The sequence below is a fragment of the Chiloscyllium punctatum genome, chromosome 12, assembly GCF_047496795.1.
Source record: "Chiloscyllium punctatum isolate Juve2018m chromosome 12, sChiPun1.3, whole genome shotgun sequence".
Classification (NCBI taxonomy): domain Eukaryota; kingdom Metazoa; phylum Chordata; class Chondrichthyes; order Orectolobiformes; family Hemiscylliidae; genus Chiloscyllium; species Chiloscyllium punctatum.
Window position 1 is genome coordinate 34,041,279 of NC_092750.1, and position 22,367 is coordinate 34,063,645.

At 40.9% G+C, this 22,367-nt stretch overlaps 1 protein-coding gene across 2 annotated transcripts in view; it reads left to right on the forward strand.

Annotated features, from left to right (window-relative positions):
• The window catches only part of cacna2d3a (calcium channel, voltage-dependent, alpha 2/delta subunit 3a), a 950,991-nt gene that overhangs the window by 697,584 nt on the left and 231,040 nt on the right, over positions 1-22,367 (forward strand). For both annotated transcript variants that reach the window (XM_072582307.1, XM_072582308.1), the window contains one exon: positions 18,773-18,894. In XM_072582307.1, coding sequence (XP_072438408.1) covers positions 18,773-18,894 — 122 coding nt within the window. The remainder of the gene's footprint in view (positions 1-18,772; positions 18,895-22,367) is intronic.

The following is a 22,367-nucleotide window of genomic DNA, read 5'->3' on the forward strand; positions in this document are numbered from 1 at the left end:
CTGATCCATTCTGCAATAAAACCTCAACAATATTTAAACTTGAGCTGATTGGTAGCAAGTAACACTCATGCCACACATGTGCCAGCCAATAATCATTGCCAACAAAAGATAATTCAAACATTGTCCCTTGACATTCAATTGCATTGCTCTTACTTAATTTCCCACTAACCAAACATCCTGTGGGTTACCATTGACCAGGAATGAATTTGTCCAACAGTGTAAATACTGTGGCTGCAAAAGCAGGTCAGATAGTGGAAATTCTGCGCTGAGCAATTCACCCCCCGACTCCTCAAAATCTGTCCACCCTCTGACATGACTCATTTCAGATGTGTGATGGAATACACCTATTTGCTTGAATGGGCACAGCTCCAACAACATTCAGGAAGTTCAATGACATCAAAAATGTAACAGCCTTCTTGATTGGAATCTGAAAATTCACTTCCTATTGCAGCGCTGATGAAAGAACTCGAGGACCTTAGGCCCATCCGAGAGAACGAGATCTTTCTGGACAAGACCTTCAGCGAGGTTATTACACCAATCATGCCAGAAGAGAGCAGAAGAGAGCAGACGATGAGGAAGGCAGAGAGGACACAGAGGCAAGAGACCCCGGGAGAAGTACCTGTCAGGAACAAGTTGAATCTTTTGGAAACAGTAGAGACTGATGACACTGCCAGTTCGCAAGGTGGCCAGGTCTGTCAATTAAAAGTTGGCGCAGAGGCAGAGCGGAAGAGTCGGACATCGCACAGAGCCGTGGTAATAGGGGACTCCATCGTGAGAGGAACTGACTGGGGTTTTTGTGGCTGCAGACGGGATTTAAGGATGGTGTGTTGCCTTCCTGGTGCCAGGGTGAAAGACATTGTGGACAGAGTGCAGGAAATCCTCAAGGACGAGGGTGAAGAGCCAGAGGTGGTGGTACATGTCGGCACAAATGATGTCGGGAAGAAGAGGAAGAACATACTACAGCAGGACTTCGGAGAACTGGGAAGAAGGCTGAAAAGCAGGACGTCCAAGGTGGTTATCTCCGGTTTGCTTCCAGTTCCTCGAGCAGGTGTGGCCAGAAACAGGGAGATAATGGACTTGAACGTGTGGTTGGGGAACTGGTGCATGAAGCAAGAATTTAATTTCTTGGATCACTGGGGTATATTTTGTGGCAAGCATAAATTCTACAAGAGAGATGTTTGCACCTTAATAGGTTAGGGACCAGCATTCTGGCAGGCAGGTTTTTTACTGTAACACCACTACATTTAAACTAAGTAGCTGGGGGGGCGGGGAACTGGATGTTTAAAAAGGAAATTGAAGGGAAAGTTAGAACAAGAGAAGTCAAGAAAGACAACTGTATCAATGAGGCAGAAAACTTGGAAAGGGATCATGCTGTAAGGTTGAGTGAAATGGGGGTTGATGGGAAGGGTGAGGGCAGTAACAAATTAAAAATACTATAGACATAAGATGGATGAGCTTGAGGCTCTTTTGGAAATTAGCAGATATGATATTGTGGGGATAACTGAGACGTGGCTTCAAGTGGACAGGGCCTGGGAAATGAATATTCAAGGCTACACATGCTATCGTAAGGACAGACTGACGGGCAGAGGGGGTAGGGTGGCCTTGTTGGTAAGGGAGGATATTCAGTCCCTTGCGCGGGGGGACCTAGAGTCAGGGGATATAGAGTCAGTGTGGATAGAGCTGCGAAATACTAAGGGTAAAAAGACCCTCTTGGGAGTCATCTACATGCCCCCAAACAGTAGTCTGGATGTCGGATGTAACTTGAATCAGGAGCTGAAATTGGCCTGTCGCAAAGATGTTACTACAGTTGTTATGGGGGATTTTAACATGCAGGTAGACTGGGAGAATCAGGATGGTATTGGACCTCAAGAAAGAGACTTTGTGGAGTGCCTCAGAGATGGATTCTGAGAGCAGCTGGTGCTGGAGCCAACCAGGGAGAAGGCAATTCTGAATCTGGTATTGTGTAATGAACCAGAATTAGTCAGAGACCTCAAAGTGAAGGAGCCATTGGGAAGTAGTGACCATAATACATTAAGCTTCAATCTGCAATTTGAGAGGGAGAGGGTACAGTCAGAAGTGACAGTACTTCTGTTGAATAAAGGGAACTATGGAGCTATGAGGGAGGAGCTGGCCAAAGTTCAATGGTGCAATACCTTAGCAGGGATGACCGTGGAAGAACAATGGCGGATATTTCTTTGTATAATGCAGAAGTTGCAGGATCAGTTCATTCCTAAAAGGAAGAAAGATCCCAGGAGGATGCATGGGCGGCCGTGGCTGACGAGGGAAGTTAAGAAACAAATAAAGTTAAAAGAGAAAAAAGTATAACATAGCAAAGATAAGTGGGAAAACTGAGGACTGGGAAGCTTTTAAAGAGCAACAGAGGATTACTAAGAAGGAAATACGCAGAGGAAAAATGAGGTACGAAGGTAAACTGGCCAATAATATAAAGGAGGATAGTAAAAGCGTTTTTAGGTATGTGCAAGGCAAAAAAATGGTTAGGACTAAAATTGGGCCCTTGAAGTCAGAAACAGGGGAATATATTACGGGGAACAAAGAAATGGCAGAAGAATTAAATGGGTACTTCAGATCTGTGTTCACTGGGGAAGACACAAGCAATCTCCCTGAGGTAACAGTGGCTGAAGGACCTGAACTTATGGGAATTTATATTTGCCAGAATTTGGTGTTGGAGAGACTGTTGGGTCTGAAGGTTGATAAGTCCCCGGGGCCTGATGGTCTACATCCCATTGTACTGAAGGAGGTGGCTCGGGAAATCGTGGATGCATTGGTGATTATTTTCCAGAGTTCGATAGATTCGGGGTCGGTTCCTGAGGATTGGAGGGTGGCTAATGTTATACTACTTTTTAAGAAAGGTGGGAGAGAGAAAGCAGGAAATTATAGACCAGTTCGTCTGACCTCAGTGGTGGGAAAGATGCTGGAGTCTATTATAAAGGATGAAATTACAGCACATCTGGATAGTAGTAACAGGATAGGACAGAGTCAGCGTGAATTTATGAAGGGGAAATCATGCTTGACTAATCTTCTTGAATTTTTTGAGGATGTAACTCTGAAGATGGACGAGGGAGATCCAGTAGATGTAGTGTACCTGGACTTTCAGAAAGCTTTTGATAAAGTCCCACACAGGAGGTTAGTGAGTAAAATTAGGGCGCATGGTATTGGGGGCAAAGTACTAGATTGGATAGAGAATTGGTTGGCTGATAGGAAACAAAGGGTAGTTATAAACGGCTCCTTTTCGGAATGGCAGGCAGTGACCAGTGGGGTACCGCAGGGATCCGTGCTGGGACCGCAGCTTTTTACAATATATGTTCATGATATAGAAGATGGTATCAGCAATAATATTAGCAAATTTGCTGATGATACTAAGCTGGGTGGCAGGGTGAAATGTGATGAGGATGTTAGGAGATTACAGGGTGACCTGGACAAGTTAGGTGAGTGGGCAGATGCATGGCAGATGCAGTTTAATGTGGATAAATGTATGGTTATCCACTTTGGTGGCAAGAACAGGAAGGCAGATTACTACTTAAATGGAATCAATTTAGGTAAAGGGGCAGTACAGAGAGATCTGGGTGTTCTTGTACACCAGTCAATGAAGGTAAGCATGCAGGTACAGCAGGTAGTGAAGAAGGCTAATAGCATGCTGGCCTTCATAACAAGAGGAATTGAGTATAGAAGCAAAGAGGTGCTTCTGCAGCTGTACAGGCCTCTGGTGAGACCACACCTGGAGTACTGTGTGCAGTTCTGGTCTCCAAATTTGAGGAAAGACATTCTGGCTATTGAGGGAGTGCAGCGTAGGTTCACGAGGTCAATTCCTGGAATGGCGGGATTACCTTACACTGAAAGACTGAAGCGACTGGGCTTGTATACCCTTGAGTTTAGAAGACTGAGAGGGGATCTGATTGAGACATATAAGATTATGAAAGGATTGGACATTCTGGCAGCAGGAAACATGTTTCCGCTGATGGGTGAGTGCCGAACCAGAGGACACAGCTTAAAAAATACGGGGTAGACCATTTAGGACAGAGATGAGGAGAAACTACTTCACCCAGAAAGTGGTGGCTGTGTGGAATGCTCTGCCCCAGAGGGCAGTGGAGGCCCAGTCTCTGGATTCATTTAAGAAAGAGTTGGATAGAGCTCTTAAAGATAGTGGAATCAAGGGTTATGGAGATAAGGCAGGAAGAAGATACTGATTAGGAATGATCAGCCATGATCATATTGAATGGCGGTGCAGGCTCGAAGGGCTGAATGGCCTACTCCTGCACCTATTGTCTATTGTCTATTCCTCTACCACCAATGAACCATGGCAGCAATGTTTACCATTGATGAGATTCACAGCAATGACTCACCAGCTCCTTAAACAACACCTTCCAAACCAGTGATCTCTACCACCAAGAAGCAGCAGATACATAGGAATACCACCACCTATGTGGTCCCCTCCAAACCACACATCATCCTGACTTGGAACTATATTGTCAGTCCTTCACCATGTTATAAAGATTCTGGGCAGGCTTATTTCTTGAAGAATTGCAGAGAAAGGAACTTATTTCCGTTTTGTGAATATGCCTGGAGTATTTTATTTAATAAGGGTCATTAAAAGTTCATTTTACACATGGCTGGTAATCTTCTCTCAACCCTGCTGAAGCTATTTTGAATAGTCAGAGTCCTAGAAATGTACACCACAGAAACAGACCCTTTGGTCCAACTGGTCCGTGCCGACCAGATATCCCACCCCAGTCTCATCCCACCTGCCAGTACTCGGCCCATATCCCTCCAAACCCTTCCTATTTGTAAACCCATCCAGATGCCTTTTAAATGTTGTAATTATACTAGCTTTCACCGCTTCTTCTGGCAGCTCATTCCATACACGTACCACCCTCTGCGTGAAAATGTTGCCCCTGAGGTCTCTTTTATATTCTTCCCCTCTCAACCTAAACCTATGCCCTCTACTTCTGAACTTGCCACCCAGGGAAAAGACTTTGTCTATTTATCCTATCTATGCCCCTCATGATTTTATAAACCGCTGTAAGATCACCCCTCAGCCTCCGACGCTCCAGGGAAAACAGCCCCAGCTTATCCAACCTCTCCCTATAGCTCAACATCCTTGTAAATCTTTACTGAACCTTTTCAATTTTCACAACATCTTTCCGATAGGAAGAGACCAGCATTGCATGCAATATTCCAACAGTGGCCTAACCAATGTCCTGTACAGCCACAACATGACCTCCCAACTTCTGTACTCAATATTCTGACCAATAAAAGAAAGCATACCAAATGCCTTCTTCACTATCCTATCTACCTGCGACTCCACTTTCAAGGAGCTATGAACCTGCACTGCAAGGTCTCTTTGTTCAGCAACGCTCACTAGGACCTTCCCATTAAGTGTATAAGTCCTGCTAAGATTTGCTTTGCCAAAATGCAGCACCTAGCTTTTAAATAAATTAAACTCCATCTGCCACTTCTCAGCCCATTGGCCCACCTGATCAAGATCCCATTGTGATCTGAGGTAACTTCCTTTGCTGTCCACTACACCTCCAATTTTGGTGTCATCTGCAAACTTGCTAACTATACCTCTTATACTCACATCCAAATCATTTATATAAACATTTATCCAAATCATTTATAAAGTGGACCCAGCACCCTGATCTTTGTGGCACTCCACTGGTCACATGCCTCCAGTCTGAAAAACAACCCTCCAACACCACCCTCTGTCTTCTACCTTTGAGCCAGGTCTGTCTCCAAATGGCTAGTCCTCTCTGTATTCCATGAGATCTAACCTTGTTAACCAGCCTCCCATGGGGAACCTTGTTGAATGCCTTACTGAAGTCCATATAGATCACATCTACCGCAATGCCCTCATCAATCCTCTTTGTTACTTCTTCAAAAAACTCAGTCTAGTGATTGGAGAGGTATTTGTTTTATCTGGTTCAGTAGAAGGAAAACCTGCTAAGAATAAACTTAATTACTTAATTGGAGGAAAGCTTACTACGAACAAACGGCCCAGGTGACCTTTCCAATTTCTGGAAAGAAAAAGCTTCCACATCAGTTCAGGAACCCATTTGTTCTCTTGAAGGAGTACTTGAAAAGATTTCTCAAGATTATATCTCTCTGCAGGATCTCAGCAACAACTGTGTATGATTACTGATGACCACACATGCCAGAACTTCAGCACAACAAATTTTCAAGCTTTCTGCACTTTATCCTTTGTTTTCAATAATAATCCATTGGTCAGAAATGTTTCTTTCTCCAGAAAGCCATTTTCCCCTCTTTTCCTGAAGAATGCATTTGTGTTTTAGGATATTTGTTGTGATAAGTATTTGTACTTTTATTTTACTTACTGTGTATGTCAACCAATTAATTGCATCTATATTGAATATGTTTTGTTTAATAATTAACCCTAATTGTATTTATTAAGAAACATGTATTATGGATATTTTTGCATAAAACCTGATATAAATGAGGGACTTAATTGGTTATCTTGTTAACTGGGAAAAAAATGTATTTTCATAAGCTGTTATGAAGCATTGGAGTAATGAGACCAGAATGACAGTGCATTATTCCAGCATTAGTCTTCTCAACTGTCACTGGGTCAAACTTTCTCACAGTATTGTAGGTTTACCTACACCATATGGACTGCAGCAGATCAAGAAGGCAGCTTATCACCAATTAGGAATAGGCAATAAATTCTGGCCTAGCCAGCAATGCCCACATCCAATGAATAAATAAGGAAAAGATTCTCCATCTGATTGTGACCTCTGAAAGATACAACAATTGCAAACAGATTTCAAGATTTTCTGATGATGCACTGGAGGCCTTGGTCAAGCATGAGAGGTGTATTACATCCATGGACTGTCAGGTGACCTCCTGACAATTTGCCAGAAGGCAAGTCACCCAGACAACCAGTCAAAGTGAGGACTGCACATGCTGGACAACCAGTTAACAGTAGGAGTTAAGTCTTAGGACCAGGATGTAGTCAACAAGAAGTTCAATAACAACATTTGAGTAGTCAAGATCAGTAAATGCTTTTTCAAATTTCATATCTGACCATTAGCTTCATTATTCTCAGATATTGCTCAATAACACAATACCACTATCAGTTACTTATCGACAATCTCTATCAGTTAGGTCACATACCTAACTTTCATAGCCTCATCCTCAAACACTACTGTGAGCCTTATATCCACAATTTGTAATTTACATCTAATACCAGATATTCAGAAATGACAGGCACGTCACTTGTTTTGAAAGTGAAAGAGAGGGGAATTTGTGGACATTTATATTGGGTGATCTAATCAATGGATTCCCATTTCCTAGTGATACTACTGAGGAGAGGGATCCAGAATTGTGACAAGCTCTCCAACTCCATTAATAACAAAGTGAGGATGATTTTGCTAAATTAATACCACTGTGACTGACACAGACCTTAAGTTATGACTCAGTGGTAGTAGAGGGCTCAGATTCAGTCAAGTATTCAGTCTGTCAGCAAGATGCCTGAAAATAGAACTTAGATCTCATATATAGTGTAGCTAAGGTAAATTTTCAGACTCTAACTTTGGTCACCATGTGTTGGTTTCTGCCTATCTGGGATGTATTGTGTATATTCATGGCCATTGATCTTTCTCAGTCATTGACACCATATGTGGAAGGATGGTCACATGGCATCTTACTCAGGAAGTCAGCTTGGTCTTGATAAACATTAAGGATTATTGGATATTACTCAATAATTAGTCACAATACAACTAAGATACATGATTGTCTCTTGAAAGATATTAGGCTCAATTTAACAGCAAGTTCAACTTACAGCCACTGAAACATTCTCATACAGAATTGGTAATAACCGCAGAATTCTAACAACTCTCTAGAAACTCTGGTTCGGATGTTGCTTAGCTCCTCTCAGGTACAGTTCTTTCTCATCATGGTATGGCATTTCAGTTGTTGGTAGGACTTAATCCAGACCTTCTGGTCCATAGGTAAGGATGCTACAACTGCACCACAAGACATTATAGTCCTTTCTATCCTGATGGGCAGAACTTGAAATAACTCCACACAGGCCAGTATCCCATTAGCAAGTCACCATTTATGTACACATGAACAGCCCTTGATTTCATACTGCTTCATTCCAATTCAGGTACCAGAGTGTCAGTATGTCTGATACTCAGCCTTTTTTCATGTGTCAGCCTGGGCTCCCTGATTGGACCATGTCAGCAGCCCCAAACAAAGAACTCATGTCCAGCTGCTCACCTCATTAAAATCACTACAGAACCAATCTCATTTGTTGGCCCATTCAAGTCCGAACTGCCTTATACGATGAGTTCATTCGTGTGCTGTTTCTGTACAATTGACAATTTTAAATGTGTATTTATTGAGCTTCTGCAATAAGTGTGAAGTATGAACTGCAACTGATAATGAAACATGGCTAGGAAGACTGTTCTATGGTGACCTTTTAAAGCTAATGTATACATTTATAAAGACATTTACATGGCACTGTTCAAGACCTCAGGATATCCCAACATTGCAGTCAATGAGTTATTTTAAAATATTTTAATGTCATGGAGGAAAACGGACAGTCAATTTGCATACAAGAATCCCACAGCCAACAGTATAGTAAAATGAGATACTTAGTTATATGTGAGGAATAAATATCAGCCAGGACACCCGCAAGAATTCTTGGGTTCTTCTTTCAAATAATTACATGGCATCTTTTACATTCACTTGAGATGGTAAATGACTGTTCTTAATTTCACAACCAAACGACAACACCTCTGACACAGCAGCATTCACCCATTGTAGCCTTTTGAACATCAACCCCAATCTTGTGATCAAGTTGTTTAGTATATTCAAGATTGAGATAGACAGATTTGTAGTCAGTAAGGGTTATCAAAGGTTATGGTGAAAAGACAGGAAAGTGCAGTTATTCATATCAGATTTTATTATGTTCTTATCATTACAATTATCAGGTCAGTCATGATCTGATTGAATGGTCCAGTAGATTTGAAGGGCTGAATGACCTACTTATGCTCCTATGTAATATGTCCTTAAGTCTCGGGAGAATACATTATTATTTCAGTAGAAGCTCCTCAATCAAATCTGTCCTTAGATACAGTCTATTCAAACAGTGCCCCACTTCACATAATGAGATCAGAACTCTTGCTTCTAAATATGGCCTTGTTAAATAATCTAATATTGCTCTGTTCTGTCAGACCCTGGTTCCTTAGATGTGCCTACGCATTGGCCACATTGCTTCCAGCCTAGAGTTATGCTTGCTGCAGGGTATGCTAATTATTTTTCCAGCAAATTGTGGCATGAATTCACCACTGGAGAATTGAGGAGCACAATGGTCTAACTCATAGTGTTTGTCACCAATATCGCTGTTCCTGCAAATTCCAGACCATTGTAACATAAACAGGACAATTTTAACAGTACCAGAGGTGGAATTTGGATCAGCAGAACTGCTTCCTCTTTTCATTTTGCAATGTAAACATTTTATATGTATTACCTACTGCCAGCCAGTGTGAAAGTGTCACCTATTGTTCCAAGTCCTACAACACCTGGGCTTGGTTAATTGAATTTCCAAAAGCAGGGTGTGCCCCAGATGGTTGCTGTTAACCCCAATTAAGTTAACTAGATGCCCAATTAAGTGGATGAGGAGTTGTGGAAAATTTTTGTGTTCTGTTTCAACAAGGAAGTGGTTGCAATATTGCACCTGGAAATTTGTGGGGTTTTCTTTAAGAAGAGAAAGCACAAGGACCTTTTAAATGTTAACATTGGGAATTCCCCAGCCTTTTCTAATCTGTTTTAAGTGCAAATACAGTAGTCTTTTCAGATTGGGTACAAGTAGTGTAGTGTCTTTTGGTTTACTCTAAAACACTGAATAATCCAATTGATGGATAGAATGGCCTTTCTATATGGGCGTAAATTTTATAATCAGATCATTCATGTTCATTTCTCTAGTTTCAGCACTTCAGAAGTTTGAATATTTCACTGTACTTTTACATCCAATTCTGAAGTAATGCTCTCTTAATCCACATTTTAAAATGTATTTGTGATATAATAGTTTTAAAAAGCACTGATAGAATTCAAACTGGAATGGATTCAATACAAAATACAAAATGTGGACTTTAGATTACATCAGATTAGAATCTCTACAGTATGGAAACAGGCCCTTTGGCCCAACAAATCTGCACCGACTCTTCAAAAAGTAACCAACCCCGAATGAAAAGAATGAGCAGGCTGTACATTTGAACTGTTTTTGTACAATTCTAAATCAAATCCAGCTCATACAAAACATACAAAATAAAATAAAGAATTGCAGATACTGAAATCAGAAACAAGAACAGAACTTGCTGAAAAAATTCAGCAGGTCTGGCAACATTTGTGGAAAGAAAGCAGAGTTAACATTTCAAATCCAGTGACCCTTCTTCAGAACTGGTAGTAGCTAGACAAAAGTGATTTTATAGAGGAACCTTGATTATCCGAACGAGATGGGCGGGCGCTTTTTTCTGTTCAGTCTGCTCCGTGTTCAGGAGACCAGGCAGCAGCACACCGCACGCGAGCCCCCATCCACCCGTCCGCCACCCTAACCCCATCCGACACCGTCCCCACCTGCCCCACCAACCCTGTGCAACACCACCCCCCCGTACCCTCCCAACCCTATCCAACACCACCCCCACCCACCCCCAACGATGTCCAACCCCGCTCCCGCCCTCCCAACCCCATCCAACACTGCCCCCACCCGCCCCCAATGCAGTCCAACACCGCCCCTGCCTGCCCCCAGCCCGATCCACACCCCTGCCCTCAGTCTGACTACCCCCCCCCCCCACCGTGTGCCCCCATCCCCACACCCCCCGGGGCAGCCGGACCGGACACGCACAAACACACACACACAACTTTTTATTGCAACCTTTTGATAGGTTCCACATTTGCCCTGTACAGGACAATGTCGGAGAGATTATCTAGAGGGTTTAGGGTGTCGAATTCGAGGGAAAGTGTGGGGGGAGAGAGAGGGTGGGTGGGCAGTCAGTCATTTGAAGACGGTGCCTGGGCTCCCATTGATGTCCAGCACCATTCTCAGCAGCATTTCAATAAGCCGAGTTCACCTTTAATCACTGCAAACAAATTACGAGATCAGTGATAGAAGCACGTCTTTGATGTAATGTTTCTATCTGGATCTCGAGATCTTCTTTGGATAATCCAAAATTCGGATAATTGATATTTTTGATAATCAAGGTTCCCCTGTATACTGACGACAGTGGTTTGGGGGTGGGGGAGGAGAGGTAGGACAAACAGAGATGTCACCCAGAGAGAGGACTATGGTTAAGAACAAAGGGATGGTTGGTAGTATTCCAGCGAGGGAGAAAAGCTGATAATGAGGACCACTAGTAGGTGAAAATGGATTGGACGTGCTGAAAGCAGGCCATGCTGTGACAGAGTGTGCGGGTTGGTAAAGGCCACAGAGGAAGGTGTTCAGGTTCTAAAATGATTGAGCTTAATGTTGAGTCCAAGTGGAAAATGAGATGCTGTTCTTCCAGCTTGTGCTGAGCCTCACTAAAGCACTGCAAAGACTGAGCCTCGCTGTTGTCAAAGAGGCTTCACATTTCAAAGCCACTGTATCGCTAATGTTGCCTCTCAGCAGGTTATTAATGAGAAAGCAATTATTAAGAGAGGGAAAACTAGGCATAGGAGGACAAGTGAAAATAGAAGAATCATTATGGGGAATCTAGACAGCTAAGGAATGGGGGACATGAGGTGGTGATTGGGAGGGCCTAATGGTAGAAATCAGGAAGGGGCTTCAGAACAAACAAAAGTAGTAATACCGAAATTGAGTGCAGGTTCTAGTTGCCTTTCTGTCAACTATAATTAATGGTAGATGGTACAATTCTAAATCATTATAAACTTGCACTTACAGAAATGTGGTAGTCAGGACAGACGGAGAAGGCGCACTCATGCTGGTACTAATTCCACCATAGTCTGAGTGAATATTGTGAAACAGGTTGTCTGGTCCTTTCTATGTAGAAGTTAGCTGTCATATTTCCCTGATGAAGGGCTTTTGCCCAAAACGTCGATTTCGAAGCTACTTGGATGCTGCCTGAACTGCTGTCCTCTTCCAGCACCACTAATCCAGAATCATATTTCCCACCACTACCAGACTGACTGCATTGTATTATTGCACAGATCTCAGAAAGTATTAAGCCTTTAAGATATCTATTATGACATTGTGTTGTGTGACACTGGTATAAAAGATTGCATTGAACTATCAGTTAGGCATTCAGTTAATCAGTCAGTTCATCAACTATGAGTTAAATGGAATATATATGTAAACATATGATCAAGAATGTATATCTAAGTCTGAGATGTCATATCTGTGCATGCAGTTAGTTGTTTATAAATTTCTAGATTCCTGTCTCAATAGAAGTTGTGTTAAATGGACTAGCAGAACATGGACATTAGAAGCTAGTCACAACAAATTGGTATCAAAGGTATTTTTTAAATTAATTCATGAATAGGAGGACATCGCTGATCGAGCCTGTATTTATTACCCATCCCTAGTTGCCCAGAGGACAATTGAGGGTCAAGCATATTTCTCTGTATCTGGAGTCACATGTAGATCTAAGAAAGATAGCAGATTTCCTTCCCGAAAGGACATTAGTGAACCAGATAGATTTTTCCTGACAATCATTGATGGTTTTATGGTTATCGTTTGCATACTGGAATTTGTAAAGAATACAAACTTGCACATTAAGGATGGAAAGTAAGCATGTCAACATGGATTGGCCCTCCAATGACATTCTATCAGAATTTCAGGTATTCAAACAAAGAATGAATCTTCCCCTTATGGATTATTGATAGCTGATAAAGAATGATATTCAAACTTCCTGTTGCTTTCAGAAATGAATAAATAAAAACAATAAAATCCTCTGGTGTTTCCAATGATGACTACAAAAATACTGGTAAAATCTAGGATGAATTTTGGCTGGCCATGATAAATCTGTCTGCTACTTCTTAAGGCAATAGTTAACCTGACTGGCAGCTCTCACATTTGGAAGACAAGCCAACATAGTTCTTCCCTCATCTATTCTTACATAACAAACACATGTACATGGTGTATTGTTGGAAAGAAGGGAGAAAATGATGTAAGAGTTTGAGTTTGATTTATAGTTGTCATATATAGTAATATTTTGTGTGGTATACAGCCAAATAGTACCAGGAGAATCGATGTTTCGGGCATGAGCCCTTCTTTCCTGAAGAAGGGCTCATGCCCGAAACATTGATTCTCCTGCTCCTTGGATGCTGCCTGACCTGCTGCGCTTTTCCAGCAATACATTTTCAGCTCTGATCTCCAGCATCTGCAGTCCTCACTTTCTCTTAGTTGTCAGGATACAGAGATGAACTCATGCAGCGGATACTAGAGACAGTACTTTACTATAAGATATTCTAAGTCCAGAGGGCAGTAGCTTGCAGGGTCGGGGCATCATGAGGTGTTGATTAGGAGGCAGGTCCGTCACCCATTGCTTTGCCCAAGGATGCCAAGCAGTTCATTTAGTGAACTGAGAAACCCTCAGGTTGTAAAACACTGTCAGGTGTAGAAGGAGTGAGCCATTGTAAGGCAGAGCACTCAGTGGTCTCTCAATTCCCTTGGAAGGTGAGTCTAGCTTTAATTTAATCCATTTTGTTTTTAATGGTTTGAATGTTTACCAGGAATATGCTGTGGAGGGAGGACTTGAAACTCCAAAGTTTCAGTCTCACATCTCCAGCACATCTCCCACATTTCCTGGGTAGGTGGTTGCTCCCATCAATCCTAGGTATCAGTGAGGGAGATCGGCCATTCCAACAGGTAAGTGTGTGCTCCCGATAGGGTCATAGGCACCAGTCATGCCTTGAGTGCCCCAGAGGGCCTTGCTGCTGTTCTGATGCTCTGATCCGACATCTTCAATATCAGCACTAGTTGGACTTGGTTCCAGGTTTCCATGAGGAGGTCAGGCTTTTGGGAAGCCGGTAGGCTCTTGATTCCTCTAGGCTTGTGGTTTCATCATAGGCAGTCAGGCAACATCACTCAGAGAATCTTTAAACCTGAAGGTAGATTTAAAAGAACATTGTTGGTAATTCTGATAGACTTAGAATTGAGGTTCAGAAGAGCGGACCGATTATAAGATATATAAGAATAAGGTCTGCTGTAGCCACACTCTGCCGCCATCTTTAATCAAAAAACAAATCAGCATGATCAACGAGCCTCTGAACAGTTAGCCTAACTTGAACCAGGACAAAGTTTCAGAGATCAAGGCCTTTCAATGATTAAGTCAGTTCATAGAAAGATACTACAGCATTATGTCCAGCCCTTGTCACAAAATGTTGTCACAAATATTCGTCAAATCCTACAACGATAAAGATAATTTAGCTGAGATTTTGTGGTCAACCATCTGTCCTCATTTTGGGACATCTTACAAGCATTCTTTCTTCGCATTGACCATTCCCCTTTATAGTGAATAGCAAACAACTATTGAAGCAACCAGACACAACACTTTGGTACTATGGCCAAATCATGCAGATCATGTTTCATTGATGGCCATATCAAAAATATATTAGACTATAAAAAGACAACAGTTTATTAGCTATAGTTGAAGGGACTCCAAGCTGTTTTCATTAATTCTGTTTATGAATTGATTCTCATTAGCAAATCTAATAATCTCACTATGTATCTTAGGCTTGAAAGCAAAAGATTGTTTCAGCAATATTCTCAATATATGAAATGTTCTGATTTACAATATTTCCAGCCCATTTGTCATGTCTGCATGGTTGATTTAGTTGTAATTCACAAACAATTTAAGTTTACTCAGAATCTTCACAATATTTTTGTCTTGCAAAAATAATCTTTTAAGCATATTTGACAATTCAAAGTGTTCCAATCTCTTCTCTCTCACCACTTACAGTACCTGAAAAAACTGTGATGTAACAACCACTGATGGAAAGTATAAGTTGTTCTGAGTAACATTAACTCTGTAGTACAAGAGATTATGGTAATTTAAGAACACAAAACACACACTTGACTGAAACTTCAGTGCTAAGATGTCTTGATTCTTCACATTTCACTGCTATTGTGTCCTGGTTAGCATGGAGTTTTGTCTCATTTAAAATTAAATGTATATATTAAGTCAAATCTTGTGCAGTCTTCAAAGTAACATTTTAGGAATAAATTATCACTATATTGGTTATTTTGTTTAAAGCTTGTAGAAACATTGTGATGAATGCATAGATAACAGTGTTTCTGACTCTCCTGAATCATCTTTTCTTTGGTCTAAATCTAACATGCACAGATTAAGCTTCAAATGGGAATGAGCAGCCCATGTGATACAGACTGTAAGTGTAAGGTCCACAGCTTTGCTTACCTTGCTAGTTGCAATGACTGTATTAGAAAACTTTGTGGAGGTGTCTGAACCATTTTAATACCACATATGTGATCACATGTCTGCAATAACATTTTTGGTGTTTGATATTTTTTGAATTGGACCAAAAATTAAATATTCTTTCAAGGGGAGACTCAGGCTGAGATTTCAGAACAATTGGAAGAAATACTGTGCTTTACACTGATAATGCTTTAGCCACTTTCTCATGTGTTCTGAAATCAGTAGACATTACTTTAGGGAATTACATTATTGTTAAAAAGTCATATGGCAGTGATAAAAGTTTATGGAGAAGGATTGTTTGATTCAGTAAAAAGTGGGAGATGGAATTCCTGACAAATGAATTGGCAAGTTGGAACTTGCAAACAGGGGATGAGAATGAGGATGGGGTGCAAACTCATAGAACATTCATATGAGTAACCAATCACTTAGGAAATACAGAACACATACGACTGTGAAGTCGTATTTACTTGTATCTGAAATTACATTGGGCAGAATCACGTAGGTGCCTGAATAATGTGGGCTATGGTGAGATTTGTGAGAGAATCACATGACAAGTCCAGCGAGGTCTGTCTTGACAGCATTTTTTTTGCACCTGCAGAGCAGCAAGGTAAATTTCTCACTGGGCAGTGATGAGTTGCTTGTTAAGGGCGATTATAGCATGTTAAAGAATTTATTAATGCCACATTAACAGTTCTATCTATCTTAGTAGCTTCCCATCTTAATAGATTTGCTGTACAAGCTAGACATTGAGAATTCTCAACATGTAAGTCAGTGTGGGTACCTGGTGACTTCACTTCGCTGCTTGCTTCAAAGCATTTTCATGTTGAAAGCAGGCAGCAAAGTCTCAGAGCATGCTTCATTGACACTAGCCACATGTACAATACATGCACAGACATTGACATCCTGCATGTGCCAACCTGTAGGACCCTCATGGCACATCTCCAGTCGACTTAAAGAATGCTTCTGTAATTCAAAGCTGCACCTTAGGCTGCACCAGCAACTGTCAGTGTAAGGCAGCAGCAAGGACACTGTGCACACAGGGACACACACTCAGCTCATGGACTGATCTGGGTTGCATCACTGAGTTCTTTGCTTGCTCTCTTAGCCTATCTGGATGTTCACAGCGTCTCTACCTTGCATTGCCTTGCATTGCCTTCCATTTTTGTACATTGGCTCCTCAACCAGAAAAATCAGTTCCAGGCTCACTGCCCTGCTCGATTGCCATGCTATTTAGTGCAGACTCAAAGCTTGTCATTGCTGTCAGCAATCCTCAGTCAAGTCAAGTCTTTAATCAGGGAGTCCCAGAAAAATAAGTCAAGAGCAGCCTCCACTCACAGTCCAGGGGTTTGGACAGAGTCAGTCAGCCATTTGGGAGAGTCAGAGTCAGGATGCTCTGCACATAAGGGGTGAAGGACCAAATGTCTGTCAGCCCGCTATTGTCTTGACTCTTTCTGCCCTATTGTTGTCTGTTTTTATCCTGGAATAAGAGAGAGGCAATTATTAAGGAAGATAAAAGGATCACAAAGCTATATAAGGTGTCCTGAGTGAGTGAGTAGGTAGCACAGAGGGCATTGTGTTGGGTTTAGAGGTGGGTCAGAGTGAGTAAGGAAGCTTTTGCACATGATTAAGTGGTAAAGCATGAGACTTGGTGGAGGTGGGTGCAGGAGCAGAGGTAAAGTGGCTATGAGCTCCCAGAGACAAGATGGTGGCACTTACACTGGTGGAGTGGAGAAGGTCTTTCCTGAAGAAGGGCTCATGCCCGAAACGTGGATTCTCCTGCTCCTTGGATGCTGTCTGACCTGCTGCGCTTTTCCAGCAACACATTCTTCCGACAGTGTTGTGCACTTTTCCAGATGGCTGACTGCATTGACCTGAGTGATCACCTCAGAGAAGACTGGCATGTTCTGGTGATGTGGCTTCCTCTACTGGTCCTGCAGGAAGAGGATGGTCTCTTCACTTCACTATCCAGGGCAATGCCCACAATGTGGGATGCAATTTTCCTCTTGTTTGCCATGTTCGGGGCAAACATCAACCCTGCAGGGCAGCTCTAGATTGACAGTGCTTGTCCTGGTGCACAATTGTCTTTTTAAGATGCAACCAGGACTAGTGGCAAGTTCTTCCAGATACAGTGCATGGTAAGAATGAGATGAGATGAATGCTATAAGGGTTGAGTAAATAGTTATGGAGGCAAATTTTTTTAAGATATGTTGAGAAAATTGACTATGTCTCAATAGTGGTGTTACATCTGCTGGCTTCCAAACCATTGGGGCTATTCAAGAATCTAAGAAATTTTGGAAAACTATAAGCAATGCATCCAGTATTTCTTTAGTTATCATTGTTGAACAGACCCTTAGGTCCTGAGGATTTGTCAAATTTTGTTTCTTAAATTTATCCATTTGTTTTGTTCTGTTGATACTAATTATTTTAATTTCCTCACTCTAATTAGCATTTCAGGCATCTACTCATGTGCAGTTAAATGTTGAAATCTGGAAATTGCTGTCTAATTTGCCCTGCTCCTCTACAAGTTTTTCTTTTAACAATTTTACACGGAGACTCAAAATTGAAATACATGTGAATACTTGTGCAATGAATTTGTTGTATCCACTTAGAAACCCATGAAACATACCAGAACAAGTTAGACCATGTCTATTCAAATACAACTGAACTTTGAATGGAATGATAAATCTTAATCATTGTCAAACAACCTTCTGGTATTGAAGACTAACATTTATAAGTGTGGCATTGCCTTCTATCAGAATTTTATTTTTATTGTAGGTGTATAAAAATGACTAAATTATTTTTTTCTTTGTTATCATTTTTATTCTAACTTACACTTCCTGATTTAGACTCTGTCTGGATCAGTGATAATTCTTCAATCTAATTTGTTGAAGAAGCAAGTCACTGCCTATCCTGTTCACACAAGAGCCAAATCCCTGTAGTATGTGACCAATAACTGCATGTTACCAATCAAATGTCCAGGAAATTACTGTGGGCAGCTGTAAGAGCAATGAAATTACTGTGTGCGGTATTCCTTCAGCACTGATTGCAAAATCCATTCCATTATAACGTTTATAATGTGTGCAGAACTGGGAATACTTTTTTTTCAGTAAATTTTTCAGCTGAATTAAAATTTTAAATCATGCTCCAAAGGTTAATAATTGTAATTATAATTAGTAAATGAAAACAATTACTTAATTTAAATGTTGCAGACCACGTTTTTGTCAGTTTATGCAGAAACTTTTGGGAGGGGAAACAGTTGTAATTATGATTTAATGTCAGTAAAATCATTGTATCTAACTTTTTGACAATATTAAACCAAATCAAACAAAATAAGACAAACATTTTTTTCTCTCTGTTTCAAGAGATTTCTTGACTGCAAAGGACAGGGAAAGTATTTTCACTGCAGATCATTTCCCTCTGTGGTACAGGAAATCAGCAGAACAACTTCCAGGCACTTTTGTCTATTCCATTCCATTTAGTACAGGTTAGTAATTGTTTTATTGCATAAGTGCTTGAGGGTGGCATTTATTGTTCATTTTGCAGTCTCTTTTATGCATTTCAAAAGTAATGTATTTTATTAATGTTTTTCGAAAGTATATTTAAACTTTCATCAATTAAGTTATTTATTTTGCTGTATAACTCATCCTTTCTCTACTTAATTACTGGGAACATTTATCAGCTGTTTCCTATTTATTTATGATATATTTTGACCCATGCTCTGCAGTGGCATTTTGTTTCTCACAACTGCCTTAATAGATATTCAGTTCACAGTCTCTGATGTTACAGTAATTAAGTAGGTTAATTTCTATTTTAATTACTTCAGATCACTTACCTGTAGGCTTCCAATGATTGTATGAAGTGAATAAAGCAAATATAATTATACAAAGAAAATATATTTAAGTATGCTACTGTCCTTTTGGCCTTGTTCCAAGATTCTAACTTTTCCTAATTATGCCCACTGGTGACTGAATAAATCTAATTATGATTTCTGGAATATAGAATTTTACTGATGCTTTGCAGTTCACAATCTGTGTTCATATTCTCTTCTCTATGAAAGCTGTAATTCGGTATTGTGATTCTGACATTGTTTTATTTTGTGTCTGTAAATTGTTTTGTTGTTTTGAGCAGAAGTCCAATGTTCAACAAAATGAGCTTAGAGTGTGCTGTCAGAGAATAATACCTTTGTTGTATTCAGATCAGACCTGACTTCAAAATTTCCTGTGCAATTTCAGTTCCAAAGAAAGATGTTATCTAACTGATGAATAACCACTACCACTTAGAGTCATAGAGTCATAGAGATGCATAGCACGAAAACAAACCCTTTTGCCAACCAGATATCCCAACCCAATCTAGTCCCACATGTCAGCACCCGGCCCATATCCCTCCAAACCCTTCGTATTCACATACCCATCCAAATGCCTCTTAAATGTTGCAATTGTACTCGCCTCCACCACTTCCTCTTGCAGCTTATTCCACACACGTACCACCCTCTTCATGAAAATTTGCCCCTTAGGTCTCTTTTATATCTTTCCTCTCTCACCCGAAACCTAAGCCCTCTAGTTCTGGACTCCCCAACCCCAGGGAAAAGACTTTATCTATTTATCCTATCCATGCCCCTTATGATTTTATAAACCTCTATAAGGTCACCCCTCAGCCTCCGACGCTCCAGGGAAAACAGCCCTAGCCTATTCAACCATTCCCTATAGCTCAAATCCTCCAACTCTGGCAATAATCTTTTCTAAACCCTTTCAAGTTTCACAACATCTTTTCAATAGGAAGGAGACCAGAATTGCACGCAATATTCCAAAAGTGTCTAATCACTGTCCTGCACAACCGCAACATGACCTTCCAACTCCTTTACTCAATACTCTGACCAGTAAAGGAAAGCATACCAAATGCCCTCTTCACTATCCTATCTACCTGCGACTCCATTTTCAAGGAGCTATGAAACTGCACTCCAAGGTCTCTGTTCAGCAGCACTCCCTAGGACCTTACCATTAAGTGTATAAGTCCTGCTAAGATTTGCTTTCCCAAAATGCAGCACCTCATACTTGTAAATGAATTGACTACAGAGAAAGGACATATGACCAAATTGCTGGCTGATTCTTCAATATTTAACATTCTATAAATTTTTGCCTATGTGCAGTTGCACAATAGTGTTATAGGAGTTATTAAGGCACAGAAAGAGTTAATTTGGACCATTGATTACTTGCCAGCTTTCTGCAGAACAATTAAATAAGTCATATTTTCCCTCTCCATCCCCATAACCCCATATATTTTCTTCAAGTTCACAACTAATGTCCTTTAGAAATCATTCATCATCCCTTTCGGCAGAGAGTACCAGGTCATTATCAATCACTCCATTCAAAAAAAATTATCAATCACTTCATTAAAAAATGCTTCTTACACACACCTTTGTGCATCTTTTGCCCAAAACCTTAAACCTAATGGAAGCATTCTTTCTTTATCTAGCTTTCTCAACTAAACCTGCCTTGATCGTTGGAACATAAGAATACGATTAGGCCAGTCAAACCCTTAAACCTGCTCTGTTTTTCAACTATATCAAGGCTGATCTATCTCAATTCCATTTTACACCATCCCATATCCTTGGAAGTCATCAGTAACCTGAAATCTATTGACTTCGGTTTTGAGCATACTTGATGACTGAGTTTCCACAGCTTTCTGTGGTACAGAATTCCAAAGATGCACTATTGTCTGTGTGAAGTGTTAAATGGCTTGTCCCTTTCTCTGAGGCAGAGGAAACATCCCACAGACAGAGGAAACATCCTTTCTGCATTGATCTTATATATTCCTTTAAGCATTTTGTAAGTTACTTTCTTTGAATTCAGTCAGGGATGTGGACTTTACTGGCTGGCAGCATTTATTTTCTTGAACAGGTGATGGTGTGCTTCCTTCTTGAACCACTGCAAACCGTTACCTCTAGGTAGACCCACAATGCTCTTACGGAAAGATTTTGATCCAGCAATACTGAAGAAATTACCATGTAATTTCCAAGTCAGGATGATGAATGGCTTTGAGGGGAACTTGCAGATGCTGGTGTTCCCATGTATCTGCTGCCCTTGTCATTCGAGATGATATTGGCCATGGCTTTGAAAAGAGCTATCTCAGGATACTTTGAGAATTTCTGCAATGCATTTTATGGATGGCACTCATTGCTGCTACTGTGTGTCAGTGGTGGGAGAGTGGATGTTTCAGGATCAACTGATCTACTTTATCCTAAATGTTGTTAAGTTTTAATGTCGTTAGAGCTGCTCTCAACCAAGCAAATGGGGATCATTCCATCACACTCCTATGCTTTGTCTTCTCGATGGTGTACAGGTTCTGGTCAGGAGGTGAGGTTTTACTGTAGCATTCCTAGCCTCTGACCTGGTGGATGGTAACATCATGTTGTTGATAATGGGGATTTCTGTAATGGTAATGTCACATTGAATGTCAAGCAATGATTGTTAGGTTTTGTCATGCTACAGATTGTGTTTACCTGGCACTTGTGTAGTTTGAACCTTACATCTTCCTAATTAGCCCAGGCCTGTATGTTGTCCAGGTCTAGTTTCATTTGGGCATGGGCTGCTTAAATGTCTGAGGAGTCATGAATGGTGCTGAACATTGTGCAATCATCAACAAATATAGCCACTTCTGACCTTATAATGGGAGTCAGTTGATTATGAAGCAAACAGAGAAAATTGGCTTGAGAACACAACCCTGTGGAGTTGGTGTAGAGACATCCTGGAGCTGAGATGACTGATTTCCAACAACCACAACCATCTTCCTACCCACCAAATATGACTTCAACCGGCGATTGTTTTTCCCCGATTCCTATTGACATTAGTTTTGCTAGAGCTAATTGATGCCATGCTTAGTCAGTTACAGTCTTGATGTCAAGGTCTGTCACTCTCACCTCATTTCTGGATTTTAGCTCATTTGTTCACATTTAAACTG